The sequence below is a fragment of the Neomonachus schauinslandi genome, chromosome 10 (assembly GCF_002201575.2).
Source record: "Neomonachus schauinslandi chromosome 10, ASM220157v2, whole genome shotgun sequence".
NCBI classification, from domain to species: domain Eukaryota; kingdom Metazoa; phylum Chordata; class Mammalia; order Carnivora; family Phocidae; genus Neomonachus; species Neomonachus schauinslandi.
In genome coordinates, this window is record NC_058412.1 from 56,203,121 (window position 1) to 56,218,742 (window position 15,622).

Here is a 15,622-nt window from a genome sequence, read left to right on the forward strand (position 1 = left end):
TTTTAAAAAGATTTATTTATTTATTTATTTGACAGACAGAGACAGCGAGAGAGGGAACACAAGCAAGGGGAGTGGGAAAGGGAGAAGCAGGCTTCCTGCCAAGCAGGGAGCCCGATGTAGGGCTCGATGCAGGGCTCGATGCAGGGCTCGATCCCAGGACTCTGGGATCATGACCCCAGCCGAAGGCAGACGCTTAACGACTGAGCCACCCAGGCGCCCCAAATGACAGTTTTTATTTCAAGACTCTCTGAGCCCCTTGCCTCAATTGCTGTGTCTATCAACTCTAAACTATTATATAGTGATCTTTATCCAATGCTAACTGAGCCTTCCCTCCGCCCCCCAGTGAAAGACCCACCTTTAACCAGACTTTTGAAGTTCAAAAATAGCCCAGTTTTGTCCTTAACTTCCTTTGAGATGCTACAAAGCCTATCTAGATAATGCTTTCCCTTATCTAGGTAAGCAATAAACTGAGTTTTGTCATATCAACACATTGTTTTAGTGATATTTTTGGAGAGGAATTTGTGATGGTGACATTGAATCAATATGTGTTTTAAGTGTGGTAGCACTTTTTTTCCTCCTGAAAAGCTGTTATTAAATCCATGATGGAAATCAGTGATGTCTTAGATTGGAGGAAATGTAGTAGTTAACTGACACATCTCTTATGAGAATTTACATTCTTCATAAGGGCATAGACCCAGGCAGTTTTTCTCATTGGTTTATCTCCAGGTCAGAGTAGAATAGGTGCTTAAAACATAATTGTTGAATGAATGAGTGGATCACTGAGTAGATGACAGACCAAGATGGATGGATTGCCCAGCCTAGTTATGTAATATCATCATTAGGTGAAATAGAAGTTGTCCACAGGGTTGCCATTGTTTTAGAAGTGAATGAAAATGAGTTCCTAGCAGCACATAATAATGTAGGCATGGCTTGGCTAATTGAAGATGGAAGGGCAGCAGAATATGCCACCCCAAAATATGCCACTTTGGCATAAGGATTATTTATTATTTCTTGGACCCCTTAGTCACAGGTGTTACACTTCTCTGTAATGGTTCTGAGACCTCCTTAGGGAATTTTTTTATCTGATTTTATTTGACACATCTGTGGCCCCATCCTGCCATTTGCTGAACACTGTGGTGACCTTGGCAGCACCCTGACCTCAAAAAAATTCCAAACTGGGGGCAACTCCATGGGAGGTAGAAATCAGGGAACCGGGTGTTCAGACAGAGGTTCTTTTCAGAGCACCGAAGGCCTGGAGTCTGATATCTATGGCAGGCACAGTGCACTTCAGCCGATCCTTTCCTTTGCCCTTTTGGGACAAAGCCTGATAGATAAGAAATTCCTGTCCATTTAGGCATGGACATGATGGACAGGAATTTCTCATCTATTAGGCTTTAACACATTCTTTCTGGGAAGATGGGCTGAGCCTTATTTTGGCTGAGAGTAAAGGAAAAAGATTTAAATAATCCTAGAGCTTACTAATGAGGCAATTCTTTCCTGAGGATCCAATCAATGAATATGTTGGATATTTATTAGGTATAAAGCACTGTGCTAAGTGGGGGAGTGATATAGAATTGATAAGGTGTGGTCCCTGCCCTCAAGGAGCTCATAGTCTAGCTAGAAACCTAAAACACACACATAAAAAATTATAACTAATAGTATGTAGTGCTGTCTAATAGAACTTCCTGCAATGATGGAAATGTTCTTTCATGTGCATTGTCTAATACGGTAGCCACTAGCCAATTATGACTGTTGAGCACTAGAAATGTGGGTAGTGCAACTGAGGAACTAAACTGAATTTTTAACTGAATTTTAACTTATTTAATTAGCCATATGTGGATCAAGGCTTCTGAACTGGACAGCTTTGTATGAGGCATTACATGAGCACTAACAAAAGAGCTGAGGTAGGTAAGAGAGGACAAGGAGCACCCACTTCAGATTGATGTAGACAGGGAAGGCTTCCAGAAAGGGGTGTGATTAGAGTTAGTCCTTGGGAATATGTAGCATTCTGAGAGGATAATATGCAGAAGATAGCACTAGCTTCCGGGAACTTTCAGAGAGCACAACTGGGGGTACCAGAGAGTAACTGTTGAACAGAGTAAAGTTTTATTTTGGTTTTCATTCATCTGTTGTGTTAAAAAGATGGTTGGATTTGATGAGGCAATTATCTCTCTTTAGTGCTCTGTGACACTTCTTTTCCAGGGTCTGAGCAAATAATCTTAAGGGCAATAGGAAGAGCACTAGACCAGGAGTCAGGAGACATGGATTCTATTCCTGATGTGTCATTAACTCACACATGGGCTTAGTTTTTGTTGTTGTTGTTGTTGTCTAAAAAGGATCAAGGGTTCTTTAGTAAGCATTCTCCAAGTTTCTGTCCTGTACCAGTGTTCTCCGATTCCCATCACATTTTAGTGGAACAGAATGGTGCAGTCCAATGTCACCCAACTTAAAGACTTGCTCAGGGTGGAGAATGGAGTTATTGCAGGTGGGGGTTGGGGGAGGTATAGGGATGCAAGAGTCTATATCCTCTACACCCTCCTGTTTTGGAGGAAGAAAGCAGAGGTGAAGGAGTGGAAACTTCACCTCTAAAGTATCTCTCACCTTCTATAGGTTGGAAAAGGTGGGGAAAGTTGGACTAGAAGAAGGGAACACCTTAAACTGAAGTGGGGATAAGTTTAATGTGTATTGGGAGTATATATATGGGGTAAGGTCGGGTATGAGGAGGGGGTGTCTGGAGGGAGCAGGTGGTGGTAACTTGCAAGTACAAGTCCTGGAAACATTTTTCAACTTGACAATTTCTGCTAAGATTTTTCACCATTCCTGCCTACTATTCCCGCAGATCAAATATGGTACTTTAGAGTCATTGACATAAGGGATGCTTCTTACACAACCACTGGACATCTTAAATTCAGGGCTCTGTCTTGACGAAGACTCTCTTTGACTAAACTCTAGTCAGGCTCCTTTGAGCCCTCTTCTCAAGCAGGTCTCAACCTTGGCTTATAAAAACTACAGACTCTCAGCATAAATGATTTTGTCCATCCACATACACTAAGAGATTTGAACAAACACCAGAATAGTTTCTAACCACTCAAGGCCACATCCTTGGGACTATCCAGGCCCCCCTTAGTGCCTGCCTGAGAAAGCTCAATGCTGCCTGGAGAATTTGTTTGTTCTAGCCAAAACATGTTGGCAGGCAGAGAGGTCCCTAAACCCTCTCGTAGAGTAGTCACTTTAGAAAGTTTGCAATTGTAAATCCTTCCCTGCTTCCTGTCTCCTTGAAATGCAAACATTCTAGGAGGTAACTCTCATTCCCAGACCAGTGGCATTGGGCACCTTGCTCTAACTCACACTGCTGCTTCCTATCATAAAGATGCAAAAATTCTGTCTTCTAGATAAGTGCCAGTGAACAAACCCAGATGGCCTAGACACATGGACCAACCCTGTTAACACCTCTCAATGCCTTTTCCTTAGCACATGCCAGCTTTAAAAAGTCTATCTTTCGTTTCAGTGACGGTGAGTTCAATTCACACTGGGGCTTCTTCCCTATTGCCATGGTTGTTACTGAGTGAAGTCTATTCTTCTTACCCCTTTAACTAGTATCTAGTTTTATCTTTTTTTTTTTTTTTAAGTCTACATTACTCAGTGCTCATGATGATAAGTGTACTCTTTAAGTCCCATCACCTATTTCACCCATCCCCCCACCTGCTTGCCCTCTGGTAACCATCTGTTTGTTCTCGAGAGTTAAGAGTCTGTTTCTTGGTTTCAGTCTCTCTCTCTTCCCTTTGCTCACTTGTTTTGTTTCTTAAATTTCATATATGAGTGAAATCGTATGATATTTGTCTTTCTCTGACTGACTTATTTTGCTTAGCATAATACTCCCTAGCTCCATTCATATTGTTGCAAATGGCAAGATTTCATTCTTCTTTATGGCTGAATAATATTCCATTGTATATTTATTCCACCTCTTCTTTATCCATTCATCTATCAATGACCACATGGGTTGCTTCCATAGTTTGGCTATTGTAAATAACACTGCAATAAACATAGGGGTGCATGTATCCCTTTGAATTGGTGTTTTTGTACTTTTTGGGTAAATACCCAGTAATGGAATTACTGGATCATATGGTAGTTCTATTTTTACTTGTTTGAGGATCCTCCATACTGTTTTCCACAGTGACTGCACCAGTTTGTTGTCCCACCAACAGTGCAAAAGTGTTCCTTTTTCTCCACATCCTTGCTGATACTTACTGTTTCTTGTGTTTTTGATTTTAGCCATTCTGACAGAATATGAGGTGATATCTCATTGTGGTTTTGACTTGCATTTCCCTGATGATGAGTGATGTTGAGCATCTTTTCATGTGTCTGTTGGCTATCTGGATGTCTTTCCAGAGAAATGTCTATTCATGTCTTCTGTCCATTTTTTAATTGGATTATTTCTTTTTGGGTGTTGAGTTGTATCAGTTCTTTATATATTTTGGATACTAACACTTTATTGGATATATCATTTGCAAATATCTTCTCCTATTCAGTAGGTTGTCTATTAGTTTTGTTGCTTGCTTCCCTTGCTGTGCAGAAGCTTTTTATTTTGATGTAGTCCCAAAAGTTTATTTTTGCTTTTGTTTCCCTTGCCTCAGGAGACATATCTAGAAAAATGTTGCTTACAGCCAATGTCAGAGAAATTACTGCCTATGCTCTCTTCTAGGATTTTTATAGTTTCAGTTCTCACATTTAGGTCCTTAATCCATTTTGAGTTTATTTTTGTGTATGGTGAAAGAAAGTAGTCCAGTTCCATTTTTTTGCATGTGGCTGTCCAGTTTTCCCAACACCATTTTTGAAGAGACTGTCTTTTTCCCATTGTATATTCATTCCTCCTTTGTTGAAGATTAATTGACCATATCATTGTGGGTTTATTTCTGGGTTTTCTATTCTGTTCCATTGATCTATGTGTTTCTTTTTATGCCAGAACCATGCTGTTTTAATTACTACCACTTTGTGGGGCACCTTACTGACTCAGTCAGAATAGTATGCAACTGTTAATCTCAGAGTTGTGTGTTTGAGCCCTATGTTGAATATAGAGATTACTTAAAAATAAAATCCTTAAAAAATCCATATAGGTCAATTTAGTAATATAACTTGAAGTCTGAAATTGTGATACCTCCAGCTTTGCCTTTCTTTTTCAAGATTGCTTTGGCTATTCAGGGTCTTTTGTGGTTTCATATAAACTTAGAGCTCTTTTAGTTATGTGAAAAATGCTGTTGGTATTTTGATAGGGATTGCATTAAATCTGAAGATAACTTTGGATAGTATAGACATTTTAATGATATTTGTTCTTCCAACCCATGCGCATGGAATGTCTTTACATTTCTTTGTGTCGTCTTGAATTTCATTCATCAGTGTTTTATGGTTTTCCGAGTATAGATCTTTCACCTCTTTGGTTAAGTTTATTCCTAGATATTTTACTGTTTTTGCTGCAATGGTAAATGGGATTATTTTCTTAATTTCACTTTCTGCTGCTTCATTATTGGTGTGTAGGAATGCAACAGATTTCTGTAGATTGATTTTGGATCCTGTGACTTCACTGAATTCATTTCTCAGTTCTAGTAGTTATTTGGTGGAATCTTTAGGGTTTTCTGGATTTGCCTTTGACAGTCTTCTGTGTGTGTGTGTGTGTGTGTGCACGTGCACGTGCTGATTCAGAAAGGGGACCATTTCTGGTCGTTCTAGTACTTCCACACCAGGGCAACTTTAATTCTGCCCTCAAACTGCACGGTCTTCCACCTGTACCCCTCTTCAAGGCTTTTCTCTTCTGTTCTCTGACTTTAACTGGGGCCTTGGTTTCCATGCGCAGGTAAACTGGATGTCTCTGGGTCACTTTTAGTTCCCCCTCCCTCACCCCCCTCCCCACCTTCACGTTCTACAACCTGCCCTCTGGAATCTTCCCTCCTTTCCATTCTGGATACAATTTTTTTTTTTTTTTTTTTTTCATCTCTTGCCTAAGTGAATCTAATTACCTTTTAACTAATCTCCCTACCTCCAGTCTCCACAGAACTCCATGGGGCTTCTTTTAAAACACTGACACACACACACACACACACACACACACACACATACATACATACATACATAAAACACTGAGCTGATCACCTCACTTTCCTTCTCAGAACTTTTCTTGGCTCTCTCCACAACCTACTGAATGAAGGTGAAACTCCTTAGAAGGCATTTGGGGCCCCCCTTACCCTACCTTAACCTAAACATCTCCTACCTTATCTACCATGGAACCTGTGATCTCTGTTCCTTAAATACATGTGTATCCATACTTGTAGGGTTATGCTCACATTATTTTGTCATTCTGGGATATAAGGCTCCCTTTTCCTCATTTCTGTCAATGACCAATATTTTATTTTTTTCAAGGCCTAATTCAGTATCACCTCCTTCATGAAAGCATTCCTAATAGTTTGAATTAAAATTGTTTTGTTCCTCTGTATCAGCTCATATCATTTTTGAAAGTCAGGTTCATAATTGAGGTATAATTTATATGCAGCAAAATTCACCCCTTTCAGGTGTATAGTTCTATGGGTTTTGACAAACAAAATATATAGTTGAGTAACTCACCATCACCACAATGAAGTTATAGAATATTTTAGTGAAACCAAAAAGTTCCCTTGTGTCTCTTTGTAGACAATTCCCTCCTCCCATTCCTAGTTCCTGGCAATCACTGATCTGATTTTTGTCCCTATACACTTCATATCACTTAAATGTATTTTTGCCTTTTCCCCTACAGGCCTGGCGGACTGAGAGCTGTAGTCACTCATCTTTGTATTGCTCATGGTTCCAAGCACAAGTTTCAAACACACTTATTACGTACCAGGTCATAAATATTTGATCAATGGAAAAAGGAAGAAAAGGAAGAAAGGCAGACCAGAAGAAGGAAAGAAGGAAAGAAAAAAGAAAGGAAGAAAAGAATGAGCCAAAGAATAAATGGACAAATAGCCCTAGGAGAATTCTGATTCGGCAATGGGGCAGCCAACAGAGTGCATACTAGTTTGATGAATTATTCTGAGTTATTAATCTGAACTACAAAAACAGTTACTTTTAAACACCTATATAGTGAAGTTTGAAGCAGTGAAACTGACACTCTAGTTTGGGAAGGAAATCTTAATGTAAATAACGTAAGTTGTACTAGCAGGTAGGAAAGGACCACCCACCACTCCCAGGCTAAGCTGCCTCTGATCTCCTCACATATTACACCACCATAACTAAGATATGAAATGTTCTGTTCTTGGTATATAGCACATTCACTTAAAATTTCCAGGGGAGTTAAGGGAAGGAGAGAGGTAATGTTAAGTGCCCCAAAGTCATGGTGTTATATGCTTTGTACTGTTTTATTTTAATTCTTACAACTACTTTCTCACTGAAGTTAAAAGTAATTAGGAGGTAACTCTTTTTTGGGAAAGGAAATAGATAATTAAAGGAAGTTTAGGGGTGTACCTCCTAAGGGTAGAGACAAGTTACAAACTATTTTTTAGTTCAGGATAAGTTCTTTGGAGATTTTGAGTTTTTCTTCTGTGAAATCACAGTAAGCAAGAAGGGACAAGAGTCCAGAGTAATAAACATTTTTTTTTTTTTTTTTTGTCTATCATTGATCCACTCAGGGTATTTCTGGTGTGGTGACCATGTTCATTTCAGAAGCCAATATAATGTGAAGGAACTCCAGTGTGCTGTTTGATGACGTTGTCAACAAAGGCAGAATTTCGGGGTTAAGGAGTATATTTAGTAAGTGGGTAATAATAACTGCCTTCTTTCTATAGTATGGTGTCATGGTAATTTAAAGTGATTTTGCAATCACTCTTGAGAGATAATTTTCTTGGTTCTTAGAACAAGTTGGAAGATAAACTTTGGACGATGTATTATACTATGCCCTTTGCAGTTAAATAACCCAAGATAATGTGTTAAAGTTTAGTGGAAATTTAAATTCCTGAGCTGATTAAAGAGTGTTAAGACTATTAGGTTTTAGAAATGTTAATATTACTCCCAGAGTTTCTAGGCACTATGTAGTGATGAATTGCATGTTTCCCTCGCTTATTATTTTTCAATCTTGCAGAACAGTTCAGCATTAAATAACTAAAATTACAGTTCAACTTGAAGCCTGGGACCAGGGCAGGAAGACCTTGAATTTCTGGCTGACTTAGGGCTGCATCGCGTCCCTGAAAAGTGGAGCCATTGAAAACTGTGGGATCATGATGGAAGTGCTTTTTCAGGAAGATAAATCTGGCTATGTGTGCAAATGGTCCGGGGCAGAGAAGAGAGAGGCAGCCTCCATTCAGAGGCTCCTGTAATATCCACACTGAGGTGATCAGAGCAGAGCTGGAAAAGAAATGGTAAAAAATAATAAAAGAAAAGGGTAGTGTCTGCGGCCAACACTGGACGATGACCAGATCCAGTGGGGTTGGGTGAGTAAGGAAGAGAACTGAAAGAACGGCTTCGTGTTCTCCAGCGACCCGAAGTTCTCAACAGAGGCCCCTCGACTCCTCTTCTGTCCTCAGCGCCGACGTACTGAGATCAGCTGGAAAGCTCAAGCTTCAGGCTGGTCCGGCCAGCCAAGGGTGCACAGGCGGAAGGACTGGCCAGGCGTATACTCCAGCTTGCCTTCCTTCCCCGCCTCCGTTCTCAGGCAGTCGCTCTGATTGCTAACCCTCTCTCCTCACCATTCGGAGTCCCCAGATCACCCCCCCACCCCCCGCCCAACCTCAGTCCGCGGTCGACACCGCCCTCTGTTCCTCCCCTCCCCCTCCCCCTTGGGGCGCTGACTCGCCCGCCTGCCACGTCTCACTGATGACATCACCAGGGCCGCTCGGTCTTAGCCAATCCGCTAGGGGGAGTCCGAGCGAAGTCCTAGCCAGCGAGTCAGCGGGGCGGGGAGCAGGGAGGGGCAAGAGGGGGAGGTGAGAGAGTGGGGCATGGGGCGGGCGACAAGCTCTCAAATACGCATGCACCAGAGGCGCGAAGCTTTGCGGGAAGTTGAGTCCCGGCTGCCGCGTCGCCGTAGGTCTTCGGCGCCCACTGCGGTGTTCGAACTCTCTTTCCCGGCGTGCCGCGCGGTGCGGCCGCCCTCCGGGCTGTGTAAAGACCCCTCGGTCTAAGGCTTTCCTGTTTCCTGGTTCGCCGGCGGCCATTTTGGGTGGAAGCGATAGCTGAGTGGCGGCGGCTGCTGATTGTGTTCTAAGGGGACGGAGTGGGGAAAGACGTTTGCTCTCCCGGAACAGCCTATCTCATTCCTCTCTCTCGATTACCCGTGGCTTGAAGGGTCAGGGCGGCGGCTGCAGCAGCAAGGGCGGCGGTGGCGGCGGCGGCAGCTGCAGTGACATGTCCAGCATGAATCCCGAATAGTGAGTGCAGGAGAGCACCGGTCGGCTGGGTCCGTGGGCCAGCTTGGAAAAGCTTAAGGGGAGCGAGGAGGGCTGAGGCAGGGGTGGGGGCCTCGGCCTCGGTGAGGTGAGGGTGGTAGGGCAGGAGATGCTGGCGGCCGGGAGTCGGGCCCCATTGTCTGACCGAGGAGGGGCGGCCGGGGGGAGGGGTCGGGCCGGATGGGTGAGCCGCCCGGGCCTGGACAGGTCAGGTTGGAGGCCTTGAGTGCCCGGCCGGTGCGGAGGAACAGTCTTTTGAGGGGGTTGGGGCGTTTGGGAGTCGGCGGTGGGAAGGGGTAGCTTAACGCGGAGGCAGTGACTTTTGAAGGAAGACTTGTTTTTAAGGGGAGAGGCTAGGGTGGGAGAGCTCTCCTAGAGGGCACTGTCAGACCCTGCGCCCGCACTCTGCGGAGCTGTCAGAATCGTCTGGGTGGAAACCAGCTTTACTTGTAAATCTTGAGCTTGTTGGCTCTATTCTTTCACCCTCCCGGCCAGGTTGCAGGTAATATGGATGCTTTTCAGGACTGCGTGGGATTGAGGGGAATGAGTAGATGGTGAGAAGAGATTTTAAATTTTTAGTGTTTTTTTGTTGTTGTTAAGTTATTTTCTGGAGTTCTTCAAGAACTCAAGGGGCCCATTTGCCTTCCTGAAAACCTGGGCATTTGTGAGAATTTTTTTTAGAGGACACTGAAGTCATTTTGTCTTCTGTAGGTCGAGAAAAAAAAAATAAACAGACCTCTAAGACGTAGGAACATTTTTCTGATATTATCAAAGTAAAGGAAGACTGCTGTCAAGTTGAAAGAAACGAACGGGCTCTATGATCTGTAGGTTTTGGGTTACCTGCTTGAATGCTCGAAAGATAGGGAGTGAGGTTCCATGACGTGTCATGAAAAGTTAATGCATTTCTTTTTCTTGCTTACTCAAGAAGTCAACACAGCATATGTGACACACCTGACACCTTTCCTGGGAACTGGTGTTCACTTTCCTTGGGAAGACTTCGTTGGGCTCCTCCTTAATGGACCTTTAAAATCCTCCTTCAGTTTACGTATATAAATTAATGAATGATTGGAGGAGATTTGATTGGTATTCCTCTTCAGCGTCAGAAGGCTTTGGGGGAGAGAGGGATTTTTTTTTTTTTTTAAGCAAAAATCAGTGTTTTAAAAGCTGAGTGTATTTGCTGCTTTGGTCAATTACTGCTAAACATTTCCCCTAAAAGGTCCACCTATCAGTTTAGCTGACTGTCATGTGTGTGTCACATGGCTCTTGCAAAATGCATTCTGACTTCAAGTTTTGTAATATGGTGGTTTGATGCTGAAATGTCCCCTTTTGCACTAAACAGAAGCCACTGTATTCCATTAGAATTTTATATACTTTAAGAAGTTGAGGATAGTGTTCTCATAGTGCCATATTTGCTATGTTGGCAGTTTTTAATTTCTTTATCAAGGACTCCCCAGGACAGAGTTGGTTTTGCATAGTTAGGGAGAGTTGAACTTGAGGTCCCTAATTTGGTGGTTTTCCTGGCAACAATAAAGTACATGGATTTGCCACTTATGGAGACTTGTAAACCTCCTCTTTTCAGGGAGTTTCTTATATTTGCTGCATATTCTTAGTATTATAAATAGATCTTTAGGATTAGTTGAACAGAACCATGACAAATTAGCCTCTGAATTTGTTTCTCCTTTTGTAAAATAGGATAGTAGGAGTCATTATTCCTATCAGGGTAGTTGTGAAATTCAAGTGTATGTAAAAGAAAACGTAAGAGCACTCTAGGTGGTATATGTCATTATCATATATGACATTCTAATAGTGCTAGGATTTAGGAATATGATCCTTACCCTCAAGGAGTTTATAATGGGATATAGAAAATAGATTGTTATATATGTCAAATACCAGTAGATCTAGTTTGTTCCACATGTGCAGGATGGATAGGAGCAAGAAGATTTCAAAGGAGGGTGGAGGGCTGTGGTTGGCTAGTCTGGTTCAGGAAAAATTTATAGAAAGGAGACTTCTAAGGGAAATATTAGCAGATTTAGAGAAGTAGCAGGGAATGAGGAGGATTTCTCAAGGGGGAAGAAGGAAGAATGGTTAATAAATGGCAGTGATAGCAATTCTTAAGTATATACAGTGCCAAACCATTGGTTAGATTAATGACCTTAACAGAATCAAACCCAGACATCATTTTTATACTTTTTCTGCCATCGACTATGCCAGTACCAGGTCTACTGTATTTATATTCTAGACCGTGTCTATGAAATAGGAGTTTGGAAAAACCTTTGGAGGAGCATTACTGAAAATTATTTGGAGAGGAGGTGATGGATATTTTATTAGGGAAGGTCACAAGGGCAACCAGCAGGCAGATTTTTAACAATGTGACTTCAGCAGTTTTTTCGTTTTGTCTTTCATGAAGTTTGTTACCGTCATAAAAGTAATTAGTGAAAAATTGGAAAATAGAGAAAATGAAAAAAATCTTAGAGTTTTATCACTGAATACAAGTCCGTTTACTTTAATACCTTGTTCTAAACTTTAAAATCTTAAATTTTTTCTTAAATTAAAACTTTTAATGGGTGAGTGCCTTTCATGATTCCATGATGTCTTAATAGCTAGCATTTATAGCTACATATATGTTAGCATTTATAGCTACATATATGTTAGGTATATTATACATTTGTAGCTACATATATGTTAGGTATATTATACATTATAATGTTTGTTGTAGCACATGCATTATATGCTGATGTGATGTACACTAGATAATATTTAAAAGTGCAGTCTAAATGTTCCTTGGTTTTGGTTTAACATCTGCTAATTTATTCCTTTTGGAAACATTTAGAACTCTTCATGGGTGCCACTGAATTTGGTAATGAAATGGGTTCTTGACAAAAGAGGTTTGGTTCTGTCAGAAAGAACAGGATTTTAGATTATTGGTCGACAAATGATTACCTGTTGGTAGCTTTTTTTATCGAATGCTTTTACTTTATGATCTTTAAATTGTAAGTTTGGTTTGGGAGTGAGGAGAAAAAGAAATATATCAGTCAAAGGTTAAATTTTAAGTTGTCCCTTTGACTACTTTCTATGTTATTTGGCTAATACGAGAGAAATGACAACCCTGGATTATCTTTATGGTATAGAAATTAAGGGTAATGACTGACTTGTCTGAATTTCAAGTACAAACAAAAAGAAAAAGCAACTGGAAGTGGAATCTGAATAGTGGAAAAAGTAGATGGAAAAGATCAGAGCTTTCTTTTTTCTGGAGATGTGAAGAAAGATTTTGATTTTTCTGAGCTAGGTGGTGAAGCAGGCAGTGATTATTTCAGCATACTGGTTAAGAAATGCTTAACATTATTCTCATACCAGAAACATTTGTTCTAATCCATTAGCTTTTAGTGGATTTTTTAGTGTCAAGGAAATCATTTCGGCTACTTCATCTATAAGGAATGTATTAATAAAGTATGTGTACCTATCATGGATATACCAGTTAACTATAATAGGAAGGACTATAGTAGTCTACTTGGATCAACTGTAGTTCTTTAATGCAGAAAAATTTTATAGTAAATGCCTTGTTTTTGTTTTGTTTTGTTTTTTAATATGGCTCCGGAGTGATGTTTAAGATTATGGCTCAAGATTTAATCAGTCTTATAAACAGCTCTTCTGTCATAGTAGACTTAAGGAACATTTGACTTTTTTTTTTTTTTGCTAGCACTGTGCTTTGAATTAATCTGTCTTTTAATATAAGGGTTTGAATGTAAAAGCAACTTAATCAGTCTTGTCTGTCAGTATAATTTCATTAAGTATGTCATAATTGGCTTTATAATTTTTATTTAGAACTTTTTTTATTAGAAAAGAAGCATAAATCAACTAAAAGTAAGTTGCCTTTTTGTTGGTTGTCTTGATGACTTTTTGGTGGTGTTGGTAGTGGTTTGAAAAATTCAGAAAATTTTAAAGAAGAATAATAACCAGTATTCTCACTATTGGGTATATGATTTCATAATGTCTGTAGAGAATCAGCAGATGTGATTCTTTGGGTAGTGTAAGTTTCTAGGAGCTGTACAGAATCTCCACAGAATGAATCTTCAGAGTTTTGTGTGAATAGATGATCTTGTAAGATCATTTGAAGATAACTGAAATTTTGCATTTAAAAATTTCTTCTTTTTCATAATTACGTTAAAATGAGAGCTGTTGACAGTTTCTTACATACTCCAAATAAAATTTTTAAAGTTTAAAAAATAATGTTAAGGATGGAAGAGCTTCAGAATCAAATGTTCTCTTGACAACTTTAATTGACTTTTGAAGAGAATTTTGCTTTATAAGTGATTTTATTTCTTGGATAGTTCAGTTTTTTTTTATTCTGGAAGCAATCTTAGTAATTTGTGGTCTGACATTTTGTTATAGTCACATCCTATTAGCAATCCCTTGTGTACATATGTTTTCTTGGCCACTTTTGACTATACGATTATGATAGTTTTACTATTTAAAGTTGTAATAGTTCCGTTTTTAATAATTAAGAATAGATTCCTTTTGCTAATGTTATCTACTTTTGTCTCTAATATATGAAAATATTTAAGGTCAAATAAAATCCTTCTTAAAGTTTTTTAGGTTTTTTTTTTTAAGGTTTGCTAAAAAGTACTTTGAGTATTTGAAGATGAAAATAAGCCAAAAATGGGTATTGGATGCCAGTGCATGGGATATTTTAGATGTGTTGCTTATCAGTTTTTTACCACTCTGTCTGAACTCAGTTTTGGAGTTTTAGTAAGAGTTAGTTAGGCAAGGGGTGCCTGGGTGGCTCAGTCATTAAGCGTCTGCCTTTGGCTCAGGTCATGATCCCAGGGTCCTGAGTTCGAGCCCCGCATCAGGCTCCCTGCTCAGTGGGAAGCCTTCTTCTCCCTCTCCCACTCCCCCTGCTTGTGCTCCCTCTCTCGCTGTCTTTCTCTGTCAAATAAATAAATAAAAATATTTTAAAAAAATAAAAGAGGCAAAAATGCCCTTTTTTTTTTTTTTTAATCTTACAGGGAGAAGGGAGTGGTCAGACTGTTCCACTGTTTTCCTGTAGAAGGTGGAGCTGGTACTGCTTCTTTGATGTCTAGAATAGAATTTAGGGAAGAACACCTAGGTCTTGGCTTTTCTTTGGAACTGCTCTGTGAGTGTTTCAGATTATAAAAGGGTAATGGTGGGGTGATATTTGAAAAAAAATAATAGTCTTGAGGAGCAAGAGAACAAGTGTTGGTTTGTTGACTGACTTTAATAATTAAAGAAATGGGGTACAAAGGAGAAGTATGAAATGAAGCTTTCCTTGGTAGTTTTGTGGCTGGTTGGCTCAGGTGGTCAGAACACTCAGCTTTATTAAATCCAAGGTTGTGATAGGTTCTGATTAAGTTTAGTCTGTTCCTTGTTTGTAGATTGCTAATTCTGACAGGTAGTGTTAAGTGTAAGTGCCTTTGCTCACAAGGGGGAACACCTTCGGAAACACCGTTTTTTAATAGTAGCTAGTACTTAACAAGTGCTTACTCTGCTTGGCATAAGGTCTTCACACGGGGCATTTTATGCAGGCTGCCCTTCAAACTAGTGAGCTTTACAAGTGAAGTTGAATACATTATGTAACTGAAGTTTTCCAGAAACAGTGATGGATTCAACTTGTCTGAATGTATTTCCTTTGAATAACACTAGTACTTAAATGGAATTATTCTTTGTCTTTTCCACTCTGCCTGTATTGTCCAACAACTTGATTGAGGGCAATTACTCTTTTTTTTAAGTTTTTATTTTAATTCTAGTTAACAGTGTCATATTAGTTGCAGGTGTACACTATGGTAATTCAACACTTCTATACATCACCTGGTGCTCATCACAACAAATTCACTCCTTAATCCCCATTACCTATCTCACCCATTCCCCACTCCCCTCCCCTCTGGTAACTGTTTTCTTTATTTAAGAACCCATTTCTTGATTTGTCTCATTTTTTCCCCTTTGCTTGTTAGTTTTGTTTCTTAAATTCCACATCTGAGTGAAATCATATGGTATTTGTCTTTCTCTGATTGACTTATTTTGCTTAGCGTTATACTCTGGCTCCACCCATGTTGTTGCAAATGGCAAGTTTTCATTCCTTTTTTATGGCTGAATAATATTCCATTATATATAAATGTATATTTTTTACATCTTTTGTCCATTCATCAATCGATGGTCACTTGGGCTGCTTCTATATCTTGGCTGTTGCAAATAATGCTGCT

At 39.9% G+C, this 15,622-nt stretch overlaps 1 protein-coding gene across 1 annotated transcript in view; it reads left to right on the plus strand.

Annotated features, from left to right (window-relative positions):
* Positions 1-9,011: 9,011 nt before the first annotated feature.
* The window catches only part of RAB1A (RAB1A, member RAS oncogene family), a 28,419-nt gene continuing 21,808 nt past the window's right edge, over positions 9,012-15,622 (plus strand). The window contains exon 1 of the mRNA XM_021699044.1: positions 9,012-9,386. Coding sequence (XP_021554719.1) covers positions 9,364-9,386 — 23 coding nt within the window. The 5' untranslated portion in view covers positions 9,012-9,363. The remainder of the gene's footprint in view (positions 9,387-15,622) is intronic.